This window comes from Mustela nigripes, chromosome 3 (assembly GCF_022355385.1).
Source record: "Mustela nigripes isolate SB6536 chromosome 3, MUSNIG.SB6536, whole genome shotgun sequence".
In the NCBI taxonomy this organism is placed as follows: domain Eukaryota; kingdom Metazoa; phylum Chordata; class Mammalia; order Carnivora; family Mustelidae; genus Mustela; species Mustela nigripes.
The window spans coordinates 4,022,532-4,039,068 of NC_081559.1; the positions used below are offsets into that span (position 1 = coordinate 4,022,532).

The following is a 16,537-nucleotide window of genomic DNA, read 5'->3' on the forward strand; positions in this document are numbered from 1 at the left end:
AAACCTAGAGCCCTGGAAGGGAGACCCACAGTGCTGGGGCAGGGCAGTCGGGTGTGAGTGAGCTGGGAAAGGCTGCCACTGGCATGGCCTGCCTTGTGTTTCCAAGGATCCTTCGAGCTGCAGTGTGGCGAGAGGGTATGGGGAGGAGGGGCCCAAGCAGGGTATCTTAGTTTGGGCCACTGCAATAGGACACCGTAGTCTGGGTGGCTTAAACGAAAAAGCCTGGCCTTAAGGCTTTAAGTGGCCTTAAGCCTGTTTATTCCTCATAGTTCTAGAGGCCAGAATTCTGAGGTTAGGTGGCCAACTTGGCAGCATTCTCCTTGAGGGCCACCGTCCTGGTTGATAGACATTCTTGCTGTATCACGTTCACACGGCTGGGGTGGACGGAGGGAGAACGCGTGCGGGTATCCCCATCCCCTTGTAAGGAACACTGGTCCCGTCACGGGCACTCTCCCCTCATGACTCATCTGATATCCAAACCGGACAGTCTCCTAAAGGCTCCATGCCCAGATACCATCCCACTGGAGATGAGGGCTTGAGCATGGCAGTGGGGGAGGGTGGAGGGACCACACATACATGCCGTTCGTGGTACTGGAGAGCTCCGAGGAACGTGTGCTAACCCAGAAGTGATGGTGGCTTAACCAGGACGTCACGGTGGAGTGAGAAGCAGTCTCGCCTGGGTATCGTTCGAAGGTGGAGGCCACAAGATGTGCCGCCGGCGTGACTGGCGGTGTGGGAGAGAGAGAAGAGTCAAGGAGGGCTCCCAGCACTTTTCTCCCAAGCAACTAGGGAAATAGAATCGCCATCCGCTGATTGGAAGAGCGCCATGGGGGAAGCCAGTGTAGCTGAATGGCCAACTTGGCGTCGCTGCCTGCCTTCTTGTCTACTGTCCATCTGAAGCCAGGGAAATCTAAGACCCCAGTCTGAGTGGCTTATTTCTTCGGTCCTTTGGTTCAGGTTAGGTGGACAGAGGGACGGATGGATGGAGGCATGTATGGATGTTATTACCCAGGCAACTTCTGGCACCCTTTGTTCTGCGGCTTAGACATGTTCCCACTGGCTAGTGCTGGTCTAGACTGGAATTAAAGACTAGTTTGGGACTGTTCCCACAGAGCTCTACTTTATTCTCATCCCATGGTCCACCTGTGTTCTCCTCCTCGTTGTAAGTGGCCTTAAGCATCCGTAAGAGAGTAGGTGGCTTTACTCTCTGTCTTGGCTGCTCTGCATGGGTCTCTGCTGCTGACCCAAGGATGCCTGTGTCTGTAGCTCTCTTTCAGTGTTGATTTCTTATTTTAGGTGAACTGTTCTGACTATGAAAAATACTGTATCTTCATGTATATGTAATTTTTCTAGCTATAACTCTTGTGCCACCTTCTTTGTAAGTTACTACTTCTGCTGTCCTGTCTGTCCAGAGCAGCCTTACTAATGCAGTCAGATGGTGAGCGACTAACTACATCAAGAAAAATTGGTTGAATGTCCTCAGCACAGGCCCCTCTGTAGACCATTAGCAGGAGCGTGAGGGATGAAAGGAACCTTCACAGAGAAGATGGTTTCTGAGCCAGACTTCAAGGATTTAGATGTATCAAGAATGGGCAAGACTGCATTTCAAGAAAAAAACAGTGAGAAAAAGAGGCCACATCCAGGGGAGAGTCGGTCAGGCTCAGCTGTAGTCAGACTTGTGAAATAGGTTCAGAGCAACATGGCTGGAAAGGTTGAGTGTGGGGGCGGTTCTCAAACTTGGGTGCCCATCAGCACCTCCTGGAGGGTCCTACAGCCATGCCTCGGAAGCTCTGGGTTCAGCAGGTCTGCGGTAGGACTGAAGAATGTCTCACAGTTCCCATGCTGCTGCTACTGCTGCTGCCGCTGGTACAGGGACCACGTTTTGAGGGTGCATTGAGGGTCACACTGAGTTTGGACATTTTCAGTGCCAGAGTGGGGATTGTTGAGTATAGGCTGTTGCAGAGAGAAGATGCCTGCTGTGTGTAAGAGAGCCCTTTCAGAATATCCACATAGATGCGGAATCTGTACACATATATGTTGTGTTTTTACTGTATGTTTTACTCTTGCCTTTTAATCATCCTGTGCCCAGACTTACCAGCTGGAGTCATCTTGCTTCCCTGGGTTAAATTTTGCCACATTCTTAACCTTTGGCATAAAAGAATTTGGCTTAAGATCCTTGATTTTTCAGCTCCTCATTCAAGTTCTTTTTTTCTTAATTTTTTAATGTATTAGGGTTCTACCAATCTTGCAGCCTAAAAGGTTTCAATTCTGGCAAGAAGTAATTCGTTTTATTAACATTTCCTCATAGCTTTGATTTGTGGGCCCCGTTATCATGTTTATTGCCTCATTCCTCATTCTCCCCAAGGCATTTTGATCTTTCCTCAGATACAGCAAATAATATGAAATGATAGAAACTGAAGATGGGCTGTCATGCAGCTTCTGCCTCATCCTCCCTCCCTGGCTTCCATGGCCCTCGGCCCTCGGTGATCTGACCCTGCACAGTTGATCTCAGTTCATTCCTTGCTGAGTTCTCTAAATGCCATTCTTATTTTTACCCATGCCTTTGCTCCTACTTCTCCCAAACCCACATGCCATGGCTAATTCTTCCCTGACTGTCTGAATGGTCCATCCAGTTCCACCTCCTCCAGGAAGCCTTCCTAGATCTCATTGGCCCCCTTTTTTCCCTTCCCTGAATTCTTTTTCTCCGGCTCTTAGACACTTGCTCTCTGATTGTTTCTCCCATCTTGGTTTGACCTCCACCGCCCTGCCCTGAACCCCTAGAGGTTTGGCCACATGGCCATATATCTGTGTATCTCCTTCTTCTGGGCCGCAGACTACGAGCAGGCATCTCCAAAGCCCATTCCACTGGGCATCTTTCTTAGTGAGCTTCACGCAGCTGCAGAAACGCGTGGTCTCATACTGTGCTTAGAATCGAGATGGTGAATCGTTGCACTTGGTGTCTTCCTTAGTTCTACCTACCTCGGTAGTGATCCTTACATGAAAATAAACATTTCTTCCCCTACCTTGGAGGACATTATTGTGGAAATGAGGGGGCATGAGTCAGACTTAGGACATCAGTCTGGGCAGATAGGCAGTTCAGGGGGCCTGGGAGAGCTCATGGGCATATTGTCCTTGAGGAAGGGGTAGTTTTGTTGTTGTGGTTCTGTTTCATTTTGCTTGCTTTTTAAAATTTGAATTTGAGCACCTTTAAGGTGGAACGCATCTTTCAATGCCTGCGCATCCTGCTGCTCCCCACTCATTGCTATCAGGCAATCCCTGGAAACATTTGAGTTTGAGACTTCAGGAATAAATGATTTGTTTGAAGGAAGCAAAGAAGATTAATATACTGGCGGTGAATACACTTGGAAAAATAGAGAAGTATGCCAGAACAAGTCATCACTGTTAGTTCAATTGCATGTTGAACTGGGAGGTTGTTGGAAGCAGATAGCATACCACCAAAAAACCGGATGCCATTATAATGGCATGGTGTTTGCAAATAGATGATATGTGGAGATGATGTGGTGTTTTGAGGTAACTCGGATCAACAAGAAGAAAGCAGAAAGGATGAAAGACAGTTTCATGGGCTCATGAGAGGGAAAGGAATAGGAGGCTCCAGAAATGATGACGAAATACATGTTCAGACTTACCGTGTGCCAGGCACTGTTCTATGCACGTGCATGGCCTGTTTTAAGAAAGTAAACCCTAGAAGGAAGGAGCGTAGATAAAAAGTATTTGTCTAAAGCTAGGCTCCTTTCTCTATTTCAGCATTTCCATGCATTTTCTGCAGTGGGATCATTAACCTCCATCACCCTCCAAGATAATGCAGGCCATTTGAGTTCTTTGTGCCAACTTCTGGGTGGATTTTCTAGCTCTCGTTGGAGTGGCTGCCTGAGATGTAGAGAGAAAGATTTGGGATAGCATGGAAGTGTCAGATGAAAGAAAAAGGTGCTCCAAAGTTGCTGTGCATTGCCAGCGTGGTGACTGTGTGATTAAAGTTGTTACTTCTTTAGAAAGAAACATGGAAAAGAACTTCCTATAACCTAATTCTTTATAAAATACAAGTGTAATGGTTTACTTTCATAGTAATGCCCACATTTCTCCTCCTAAGCAGTTAAATGCACACACAGGGCCCGAGCATCAGGAATAGCAGCTCTGCTCCCCCGAGGCTGCTGGCACTCGTGTGCAGTCCTCCCCAGGAGCACTGCGTCACACAGCTCTCGTTGGCCCATGATTGCCGCACCCACGTGGCACCCGATACGTTTAGGGGCTCTTGGGTTCGCCCCGGCAGGCCTCCCTTCTCCAGTGTGTGCACCCTAGGCCCGGCTCAGCGAGACTCGGTCATCCGCCTCTTCTTTGTCAAGTACCTCTGAACAGCTTCAAATAAATAAATAAGCAAATAAAAACCTTTGAATTTTACTTTATCCAGCATATTGTCCAACAGCACATTGGGACATTAGTTGTTACGGAATATTGTTTCTTCGATGTTCAGAAGGTTCAGTGAAGGAAAACATTTAGAGATCACCTTGGTCAGAATCATTTTTACGTTTTTTCTTTGAGTTCCTTTCCCATGTTTACGGGTTAAAAAGGTAGAGTCTTCATATAAAATGCACAGTTTCTTATTTTCATAAAACATAAGCATTTTCCATTTTATTACCTAATTTTCGTAATGATCATTCTGTGGTGACTGTGTGACTCCCCTTTCAGTGGCGCTCGTTTATTTATTTTACTGTCCTTTTGTGGGACTTCTAAATTGCCTCTGATTTTCCTCTCTTCTGTAATACTGAGTTGGATATCTTTCTGGAGAAAGTGTTTGCAATATTTTGAATTAGTTTCCTGGGATGCAAAAAAGCATAATAATTGGGTATAAATAATTTGCCCAATTCTCTTAATGGTTTGACTGTTCAGAGTATAATGAAGACTGGCTCTGAAAACCCATTTCAGATAAAAGAGCTTTGAATATTTAAAAAATACCTTTGTTATCTTATTGAAATTGAGCATTGTGACAGTTGTGGTTGCTGAGTTTTTCTTTTTCTTTCTTCTTCTTTTTTTTTAATAGGCATATTACGCTCGTGATGCTCTGGCTAAAAACCTTTACAGCAGATTGTTTTCCTGGTTGGTAAATCGAATCAATGAAAGCATTAAGGTACTGAGTTTCAATCACTGGATAAATCAGCTGTCGTAAATGGTATTTAGAGTGTAAGCAGTAAGTTAAAGATACTTTAATTTTATAGTCAGATAATTGATTACAACTTACAAAGGTTGTTCCTTAAGAAGAATTTACCTTGCATAGAATTGTAATTTGTCAGGATTCTGTTTACTTTGTTTTGCCATTGTGTCCTAAGAAGTCTCACCCGCCAGTGGTCTAATGGTCTTGCAGAGTTATTCAGAGAATATGCCAGGTTTTGGTTGTCGTTCATCTAACTAGCTATGTGTACTTGGCTGAAAGCCCACTAGACCTCTCTAGCTGCTGATGCGTTCTTCAAGAGAGTGAGGGGATTGGAGTACTGGGATTTTGAAAGGCCCTGCCTATAGCATAACCCTGAGTGAGCTTTTATTATATTAAAACATTACTAATACCATCTTTAAATTAAGTCACCCATTTAAATTTCTGTATGATTTCATACCAGTGTTCTCCTACATTAAAAAAAAAAAAAAACTACACTAAATTATAGTTATTCTCCTAGTTGTGAAATGTAATTAACTTACAATATTCCTTAGTATGCTTTTAGTGTTCTGTTTTAGGCCTAAATTAACCCATCAATTTTAAACTATTTTTTAAGGCACAGACCAAAGTGAGAAAGAAGGTCATGGGTGTTTTGGACATTTATGGCTTTGAAATTTTTGAGGTAAGCTTTTTTTCTAGCTTTTGTATTATCTTTTTTAATGCAGAACAGTTGGAAGTTAAATTGTCTATTCTACAGACAGCATTTAATATAATTATATCTACAAAGAAAGCTTTTTGCAGGTGTAACAAAGTGTGTGTGTGTGTGTGTGTGTGTGTGTGTGTGTGTGTGTTTTGAATGCTGAGAGCCAGCATTTTGGAGAGAGTGCTGTCAGAGAAAGAACTCCTGGTATCAGTATTTGACTTTTGTAATTGCAAATCCAGAATTCTCACTGCGAAATTGCCAACAAGGCATGTGGACATTGTGCTTGTAGTCATTCGTTCATTTGTAAGAAGGGGAGCAAGATGGTTCCCTGAGATAGCGTGGAGCTGAAGAGTTGGAAGCTGGCCGCGGCCTGGCCGGAGCTGGTCACTCCATCTCGGCTGGACTCAGACAGAGAGGGGCTGGACTGGGTGATTTGTTGGGTCTCATCCAGCTGCGATCTTTCAACATGAGTCTGTTGTAAAGGTTGAAAGAATTTCTGTGGAAGTTCATAATGAATTTTTTTAAAAGACTCCATGCCTATTACAGATTAAGTATTGAAACATTATATACTTATATTGGAATTTCCTATTTATCCTCTTGCTAACTTTGACGTTCAGAAGCCATTTTAAGGACTTTTTATTTTTGCCGCCTCCCTCATTTTAAGGACCTTTTAAAGCACTTACTCTTGCTTTTGGAGTGGTATTTTAGTCTGGTTTGGTAAAATAAGAAGTAGATTAAGCTCCTCCTTTCTTTATTCTCCCTATAAGTAATGATTTGTGAATTCCTTTAAATAAGCAGTCCATGCCCAGAATGACCACCCAAAGCCTTCATATGTTTCGAATTATTAGGTTCACAGAATAGGGAGAAAAAAAATCAGCCATTTCCTGTGCTAAGCTCGGCCTTTCTAGCAAATGTCTTTTTCTTACAACATTTATTTCTGTGATCATACCTTCTCCCTGCTTGACCACAGTCCGTAGTGAGTACAGTGCTACCTGTGTGTAAGCATTGTGGTTAAGTGGTGCGTATGTCATCTGATTTAATTTTCACCAAAATGTCATGAAATCTTTGCAGTTATTCCTGTTTTATAGGTGGGGAGGTGAGGCTCTGAAGGTCAAATAGCTATCCCAAAGTTACATAGCCACCAAAGGGCAAACTCAGGACCTCCCACAGGGCACTTTTCTCCCCAGACTCACAGGGCCCCCAGTACCTGGAAATAGGGAGAAACCCCAAATGTGGTAAGTTCCTGGTGCCCTGTTTTTCTGTGCCCTTGTCATCATTCCGAGCTGGCCAGCATGGGGAGCCCCCCTGGGGTTGGGTGGTGTGCTCACGGCCCCATGTGGGACATCGGTGCCGTGTGCTGGCTGCTGCCCCCCACCCCGTCCTGGCCCTCGAAGATGCTCTTCAGTACAGTGTCTGCTGGTATGGGCACCCCTTCAGCAGACTCTGCTCAGGAGAGCTCCTGGGCTCTTGCTGTAGAGAAGAATTTGAGGTTTGTGAGTTAGAATTGTTTGCATATACTCAGAACTATCCTCAAATAGAAAAAAAATGTTTTCTAAAAAAGAAACCCTCAAAACAGAAATTTGAACCAAGACCAAATCTAACCAGTCATGCCTATAGCTGATCTTATGATGCCTCTAAAATTGTGAGAAATTAATTTTCCTTGTCCATGCAGTAAATGCTTTGATTTTTTCCCCCGAGTTCCTTGAGAGAACTAAGATTTGTCTTTCACTGTAACTAGTTGTTCTTTTCCTTTTTCTGTCTAAACCTCAGATTAATCTTCCAAATACCTTTATTATTAATAATCTGCTTGATGATTTATTTTATAAGTCAATTTACTTGGGATAAGTCAGAATACAGATTTGGTTGCGCTCTTCTAGATACTTTTACCTGCTTTTTGATATAGAATTAGAGAGGCTTTTTTTTGTTTGTTTGTTTGTTAATAAACTGTATTCACATGCACACCCCAGGTGCCATCCTACGTTTTCCTGGCTTCTCAGCAAAATTAGAACTCAGGGAAACATCAGAAAGTCTGTCATACAGAACATGAGGGAGTCGGTAATTAAAGACTTAAAAGAGGCGCTGGGTGGCTCAGTTGGTTAAGTAACTGCTTTCGGCTCAGGTCATGGTCCCAGGGTCCCAGGATGACGTCCCACGTCAGTCTCCCAGCTCTGCGGGGTGTCTGCTTCTGCCTCTGACCCTCCCCCTCTCATGCTTTCTCTCACTGTCTCTCTCTCAAATAAATAAATAAAATATTTTCTTAAAAAATAAGGACTTAAAAGTACCAGAAGCTGAAGTTAGAAGCCCAGGGTCTGACTTGGGAAGAAGTCTTTCAAATCCTCATCAGTACACAAATGAAAATTTCTATGATGTTGTCTACCCAAGTGAAAAGAAACTGAGGGAATAGAGAGAATCCTGCATTTGTTTTTCCATGAAACTTGACTACAGGAATTAAGGGTTCTGTCTTTTAGAACACCCCGGGCGTCACTTTAAAAATTGGACCATGAAGGTTCAGAAAAAAATTGTTTTAATGTTTCTCATTCTGGCTCATGACCCCATTGACAGTTGCCATGAAAACGTTTTTCAGCTGAGCTGGTGGAAACCTTTCATTCATTTTGGTCCGTCTCTAAACGGAATAGAGAAACTGATGCATTAGACCATGGAATGATGACCCATGGATTTGACTGCGAAGCATTTCAGGGCCAGCTGCGTGAATAACCCTGCCTTGCTGGCCGCATGTGATCTGCTGTCAGTTTGGGAAACAGATTAGTGGAACACACTGATACCAAAAATAGAGGAAGGGAGTTAAAAATGCATAGAGAAGAAAAATCTAGCTAAAATCCTTGTCAAACGGAAGTCCAGTTTTGCAAGGGAGGAGAGTGCTGTAATCCAGACACTCCAATTCCACATAATTAAATTTGTATGTTCTTATAACTGATCTCAGAAACATTTATAGCCTCACTGTGAAACAACAGATGAAAAAATTCAGTGAAATTCAAAACAAAGTTGAGCCATTGAGATTGATTCAGCTTTTTCAAAGTGCTTATCTGGGAAGTACTAAACATGGCAGGTAGTTTGCTGGGAAAATCTAAGAAATTATTAATGTGCTGTGGACCAAAGCAGAAGAGCAGGCTGGATCTCTCACTTTCACACAGTCGAGCTGGCTTTGAGCAGGCAAAGCGCTGGTTACTCTGAGTCAGGCAGCCGTATTCATCTTGTCCGCGCGAGCCTCACTGGAAGGGACCCATCTACAGTAAGAATAGGAGAGGCTGCGTGCGATGATTGTTCAAGACAAGTGAGAGTCAGTGTAGCCTGGTAAGTCCGTCTCTTGATCATGAGATTTGTTTTCTAAATTGTTTTTAAAAGAAAATTGATTCTGGTTATAGGCAATACCTTCTGTTCCAGCTTTTCTCCTTTAATTTTGTTCTTAATATGCCAGAGAACTTAATGAGGAAAGGGAATTTTTAAAGTACGTTTTGGAATGGAAATGATAGGGAGTAATATGGTTCATAATATGTATGTGTATATCGCTACTCTTGCTTTTTAACTTTTTAAATCAAAGCTTATTTTATATTAAGAGCACAATAATGCTGTTTTTCTTAAAATTTATCATATATGAATATGTACTGGTAAGAAAACTCTCGTGTATCTAAAGAGTGCAAGACTTAAGTATCCACCTGTCTTAGAGAGCATAAGGTATCACTAGCCTCCTCTGTTGCTGAGAAAATACTGATCTGTTAGTAACTGGCCATTACTTCCGACCCATTTTTCAAAATCCTTCCAAGCGGAAAGTTCAAGAGAATATATACTAGTTGTGACCCTCACTGGGATTATGATTTCTGTTTGTTTGATGTGGAAAGAAGGTGGACTCAAACTCAGGAATTCTTGAAAGAAGCCCTAGATTTTAAAGTTTCGGTCTATTATTTTACTTCTTAATCTGGCAAGCTCTTCCCAGTCCAGTCTGCAGCGGGTGAATGTAACATAGAACAGCATGGAACCTAGACACCTTGCTGCGCACCTGTTTTCCCTAGAGCAGTCTCGTGAGGGTGGCGACGGTTCTAGATTTCACACAGGGAGATTGTATGAGGGAAAATTCTGGATATGCTTGTTCAAAGATGTTCCCCGAAGTTTTAGTTTTATCATAGCCTCCGCCTTTAGGGCTAAATAGGAGTCAGACAGTAGAGACACGTCCCATGCATGGGGCATGGCTAGAACACTGGGGAGAGAGTGGGGAGGTGAGTCGGTCAAGCTCCTGTGCATTTCCTCCCGAGAGACTGACCTGTGGGGGACAGCGCCCGGCTCAGCGATCACTGCCACCCACAGTTCTCGACACAAAAGTATCCAAATAGTGCATTGCTTTGGGGCCTTTAGATTCACAGGGTGGTTCCTAGACCCAGTTTGGCTATTTTCTAAGGGGGGAAGGACCCCAATGGAAAAGCCGGTGATACTTCGTGCCTGTGTACCTGAAGGTGTCTTCTGGACCTGTGCAAGTTAGAGCTACACAAACTGGTACCGGGCTGTTCCTTAATTGTTTGCAGATTACAAATGTTTGCATGTTATTTTTAAAGGATGTGTGAAGTCTCGTTTCCCAAAACATGAGGGCGATGTCAACAGCGTGAGCATAGACCCTGAGAAGCGGGGCTGCCTTCACGGGTGGCAGTGGTGCTTGCTCTGGTGATTCCCGACATGCTTTGCGGGCTGCAAGGTGTGTTTGCAGTTGATGCGGAGATCTTTCCGAGGGGAGGTCAGCCGGTTTCTGCCTTGATGATTGTGCTATTCTGTATCTTGTTGCTGTTCTTTAGACAGCCGGGTGAGGTAGGAGAGGCACGTTTTCTTCTTAGGCCGTCTCTGGAACGTTCTCTCCTTAACCACATGGTTTATGTTTGGCAGCAGACCTTGCAGGGACAGCCCCGGGTGGGTTGCCGTGGTGAGAAAGAGGAGGTGCTTTTGGATTTTGCAGGATCTCTTCACTCTTTTTGTGACCTACCAGTTACCTCTGTCTCTGACCCTTGCAGGGGGATGTATCATTTACGGTTCCTAAAAATTTAGAATTAGAAGTGTTAGGTATGGAAGCCTTGGGACGTCACGTGAGTTCATATGAGGTATGATTTGAATCAAACTGTTTTCATCCTGCATAGCTCCCACCTAGCGGAACGACAGTTCAGAAACCGTGTGTAGGTATCGGCAGCCTGTTTTTTTGTTTTTGTTTTTGTTTTTAAGATTGGACATGTGTCTTGATTTCAAGTTTATGCCAATAGAAACATAGCCTGATGGTAAAATCTATAATTTGCACCAGTGAATAACCATCAATAAGCATTTACTTTTAGAGGTTTATTGCAAATTAAGAACTGACTGCATTTTGTGTAATCTGTCCCTTTTTGCGCCAGAATGCAGTAAGTATGAAATGTTTGCAGTGACAGTCTCCTGCATGCGCCTGTGTTAACGGCTTCTCCAGCTGTGTGGATTTTGCAGTAAATGGCCATTGATTAACTGTGCAGATACGGAATAGAGAGTTCATACAGGAACTTTTACATGTGGAGGGGAAATCTCATTTGGGTCTGACTTACCCCTGAAGCTGTGTTGTCATTGTGAAGCTTTGCCTCTGATTTCTAACCCGCTTGTGTGCATTTCACAGTCATGTTGCAAAGCGCACCTCCAGCAGCTCATAGCCGTGTCACGTGCCCAAGGACACTTCTCCTCTTGCCTCTCGTCATTAGTTACCATTTGAAGATTCAGCATAATTTTGTTTAAATAGCTCCATGAACATAGGCTTATTAAATAACAGAAGGGATTTTAACTGTTAAATAAACCATCAAAACTTTAATTTTATTTATAAGTTTATTTTGGAGTAGTAATATTATAAGGAACACCAGCCTTCTTTGTAGAGAAATGGCCTTCTGATCAGAATCGTAATAAGGCATCTAGGCTAGATGGACATCAGCTTCTAATCAACATGGTTAAGGTCTAAAGATTGGAGCACAGAGGTTTTTAAACTTTATATGAAATTGAGTACTATGTCTCAGACTGTTTGTTGAAAGTATTGAAAATAAATGTGTTCTTAGTAAAAACCTTCATGATTAAAAACAAAAAAACAGAAAACAAAACTCTTTGACCAGACTTCACATTAGAAGATTAGCTAGTGACAGTGTGTACGTGTCATTCATGGCTTAGAGTTAAAAGTTCTCCCTGATTAATGAGTTCATCATTGGTGATAGGAAACCCGTAGCTGAATTCCAGGAAAGAATGTAGTCAGATACTGCATCGTAAGTCTCATTTTAAAATTTGTCCTACATAGGAGCAAAGTTGATTTTGAAAGTTCAGCTTTCAAAAAGCTCTGTGACTTTTTTGCTTCCATCATTTATGGAGAGATTGGAAGGCCAGTTGCTCTGTGTATTCAGGAGAAACCGCAAGCTTCAGTTTCCCACTGGGATGCTCGTGGCTCATTAGGGCCAGGACTGACTGGCTGCCTCGGTAGGAGGAAGTCAGGTTTATCAGCGGTGGGGTTGTGTGTCCCTTGCTTCCGTGGCCACCATCTCCGCTCCACAAAGACAGACGATAGAGGTGAAAATAACATGTCTTACCGCCAGATCTACCTCTTCCCGGATGGTGTGGCTCCTGGTGGCATGTACTCCTTCAACAGACATGCAATTTTTTTCCCTTCGGTATGTGTTGTGACACATGAAGCTCTGTGGGTGGCCCAGAGAGGACTCAGGTATGGCTCTTCCGTCAGAGCTGGTGGGAGTAACTCCAGTAGGAAGGAGAAGCTCCTGAGGACCAGACAAGCGATAAATACGGGAGCCTTCTGAGAAGAGTTGCTCACTAGGGAAATGATTTTGATGTGCTGATTCCCTTGAATCTCTGTTTTTTAGGCACTTTGCTGTTTATTCACCCACAAGTCACGTGGAGAACTTGCTAGGTGCACCGTGCTGTACGGGGCACGGGCTTCCACTGGTGTGCAGAAGAGGCCCGTGGTCAGCCCTTGCCCGTCTAGGGAGACAGGACGGAAACTAATCAGTGTAACCGTATACCTCGGCCCACACGCATGTACATATAGTGTGATTTTTAGAAAGTGCTGGTGTCTCAGAGTCAGAATGAGGATGCAGACCCTGGCTGGGGGGGCAAGAGGTCAGGTGAGAAAGACTCTCTCGAGCTGCAGAGTTTCACCTGAGAATGGCAGATTGCGAACTTGGGTGACAGAGATTATAAATCTCATTGTACCTTTTCAGATCCTTTAGGGGAAACTGTTTTTTTATTTTTTAACTGTGTGTGGGGTGCTTCTCTGTCAGCTAAAAATCTTCATCTTTCCCAACACTGCATAACTTGTGTGTACTTCATTCACCCACCTGACTCATGAACCATTTCTCGAGTGCCTGCAGCGTGCACGCCCGTGTGTGCTGGGCCTCGGTGAAACCTGCAAGACGACGTGTGTGTGTGTGTGTGTGTGTGTGTGTGTGTGTTTCTTGTGGACTGAGACGCTTGGGTGTCACTGCCGTGGGAGAGCTGACGGCACGGTCTGTGAGGCTGCCTTCGTTGTTCTCTCCGTAGGACAACAGCTTCGAGCAGTTCATCATCAATTACTGTAACGAGAAGCTGCAGCAGATCTTCATCGAACTGACCCTGAAAGAAGAGCAGGAGGAGTACGTACGGGAGGTAATGTCGCCAGACATTGTTTTTTAAAGTTCCTTTTTTACTCATCATACAGATTGTGAATTCAGAAGCCGATATAAACAGGATTCTAAAATCAGATTTATCTAAGTTTAATCGTGTTGTATCTTTTACAAGTTCGTTTGTTTCGACATCTAAGCTAACTGGGATTATCTTTGCTGCTCTGCTGCTTATGCCTAGAACAGTGCCTGGCACGCAGTAGGTTCTCAGTAAGTATCCATTGACTGGCTTGAGTCTTAGTGGATTGTAATGCAATGATATAAAATAATAGCATGTTAAAAAAAAGAAAATGAGTCAGAGGAATGAGCCAGCAGCAGTGGCATATCCATACCAGGGCCCACCACTCAGCGATTAAAAAGGAACAATCACCATTTGCAACAACATGGTTAGACCTAGAGGGTTTTACACTAAGTGAAATAAGGCAGACTGAGAAGGACTCATGTCGTGTGGTTTCACTCATGTGGAATCTAAAACACAAAACAAGATGAATGCACAAAAGGCAGAATCAGACCGATAAACACAGGGAACAGACTGATGGTTGCCAGAGAGAAGCGGGCTAGAGAGCGGGCAAACCGGTGAAGGAGAAGGAGAGCTACAGGCTTCCGGTTATGGAACGAGCCGGTCGCAGGAGTGGAGGGCGCAGCACAGGGAATCCCGTCAGTGGGACAGTAAGCGTGTCGCGTGGTGACAGACGGGAGCTGCCCTTGTGGGCACAGCTACGGTTCGGAGAAGTTGAATCACTGCGCTGTACCCCTGAGAAACACAATTTTTCAGCTATACTCGAAAGAAGTTTTTTTTTTAAACTAATAAATACTTGATCAAGGGCTTATCTGAAGAGTATTAATCTTGGTTACTCCAGAATAAAACATTACAAATGGAAGAAGAAAATAAAATAGTCCACTGTTCAAGAAGAAAAAAGGAGCAAGCAGTTGGTAAGCACAGTAAGGTGAAAGACTCCCAGACGCAGCGTGCTGACTGAAGGAAGCCGGTCCGCAAGTCCGCATGCTACAGGGTTCCCTGGTACATTGTTCGAGAAGAGGCAGGCGGCAGAGACAGAATCGGTCGTGGCCCAGTGTTGGGAGCCGTGAAGAAAGTATGACTGCACAGGGGCAGCATGAGGGGGTTTTCGCTGGCTGTGGTGGTTACAGGACACGATGCTTTTGCCCAAACTTAGGAGAACTGTACACCCAAAAAGTCAGTGTCACTGTATAAATTTGAAAGTATTTGAAGACTTTGTTCAATCTTAAAAAGCATTGATTTTTAAAATTTTATAATAAAAACAGGTAATATTTGTTGAGTCCTTACTGTATTGCCAGGTGTTGTACTAGTGCTTTGTGTGGATTCTCTCACTTGATGTAATTTGAAAATAATCACAAGTAATGTTTATAAAGTTTCATCCTTAATTATAAAACCATATGTGGTTTTTACCCTTTCATTTTTTAAATACTGTTTGAGTATAAAATTATTTCAAACAAAGGGAGGAATTATTGTATTGTTTCTATATTAGATTTTTGTTTCATTTGTTTTAATATTTTAATAATGGTATTGCCTATTTTTCTTTATTTTCTATAGTGTTATAAATCATTGAAGACACCAAATCCTATTTATTTATTTATTTATTTATTTATTTTTGCTTCAGTACAGAATTTTCTAATGTGATTGTTATCCTCAGTGTCTTAAAATAACCCATGTACTCGAAAGCTAGATCATAAATACTTCATCATCCTTTTAGAATGATCACCATGCTTTAGAAACATTTCATACTTGGCTGGCACCATTTTTAACGTAAACATCCTAAAAGCCAGATTCATTCTCTTCTGTCTTCTCATCATAAAGAGATTGCCCGAACTTTGATCTGTAACTTAAAACAGTTGGTACAGATTGTCCAAAACACGTCTGAGGTAAGGAAGATTCCTTAGCTTGCTGTATGAATTAAATTCCCCTTGGAAGAAAAATAAATGTTTGCACTTAAGGACAGTGTGTAAGTAGACGCAGAATGATGACAGCCTCGCACGTTTGGCTTTGTAACTAGCATCAGAAGCAGTGGGTCGATTTTCGTGTCTGTCTTTACGTTGGAAATATTTTGTCTTATATTAAATATTTTGTGGGATATTTTTACATTTGAAATAGTCAACTGCCCTGCAACATGGGCTTGACTCTAAAATTTATTTTTTTCCTTGTGATTACAAATTAAGAACAGAAAAAATGTGGGCCTTGGATTCCTGGGATCAAGTTCTGACTTACTTCCTTATAAACATTGTAAATATACACAAAGTAATATTGACCCAAGGGCCTGTTGAGTAAATGTTTGGCGCGGGGCCGATGAAGTGCATGGGAAATTGCCACAGACGGAGAGTGGAATGGGAGGCGGCCTCAGAGCAGGTCAAGGGCACGCACTTCAGTCACACCATGTCAGTGGGAGACCGCTGAAGTCAAGGAAGTTTTGGGAACCGGAAGAGGACATGTCGCAGCACTGATTTTTACAAAGGACATATTCAGAGAGGACGTGAAGCGTGCGGAATGGCGCAGTGGCTGTTTTATTGGTGGTGGCGTGTGGTCTCCTCATACGGAATCTGATTTGTTCTCTTTTGTCTCTCAGGGCATAGAATGGACACACATTGACTACTTCAATAATGCTATCATTTGCGATCTCATAGAAAATGTGAGTATTGGGTACAGTTTCCTAAAAAATTGCTTAATAATAATTTCCCACTTAAAATGGTCTCACAGCCTTCAATGTTAGGCTGTAGCATTTTTGCTATTTTGACACTTTTTCTTACCAAACTATGGAGTTCTGGAGACGGTATTATAGCCATCAGAGACCAGACACAGTTCTCCAGCACACACATAGACAGCTGGATGTTTTGATACTTGGCTGGGGTTTCTGGTGTTCAGCCCGTGGCCATATCACAGAGCCCATGCCGGGCATTCAGATGCCATGCCCTCGGCCACTGTTCTCGCTGCGCGGGGCGGCCTAGGTCCAGCCTGTGGCTCCTGGGAGTATGAGC

The 16,537-nt window shown here is 43.3% G+C and overlaps 1 protein-coding gene across 4 annotated transcripts in view; it reads left to right on the top strand.

Moving 5' to 3' along the window:
- The window catches only part of MYO1B (myosin IB), a 176,305-nt gene that overhangs the window by 125,097 nt on the left and 34,671 nt on the right, over nucleotides 1–16,537 (top strand). For all 4 annotated transcript variants that reach the window (XM_059393086.1, XM_059393088.1, XM_059393089.1 and 1 more), the window contains exons 12-15: nucleotides 5,057–5,143; nucleotides 5,781–5,846; nucleotides 13,410–13,514; nucleotides 16,129–16,191. In XM_059393086.1, coding sequence (XP_059249069.1) covers nucleotides 5,057–5,143; nucleotides 5,781–5,846; nucleotides 13,410–13,514; nucleotides 16,129–16,191 — 321 coding nt within the window. The remainder of the gene's footprint in view (nucleotides 1–5,056; nucleotides 5,144–5,780; nucleotides 5,847–13,409; nucleotides 13,515–16,128; nucleotides 16,192–16,537) is intronic.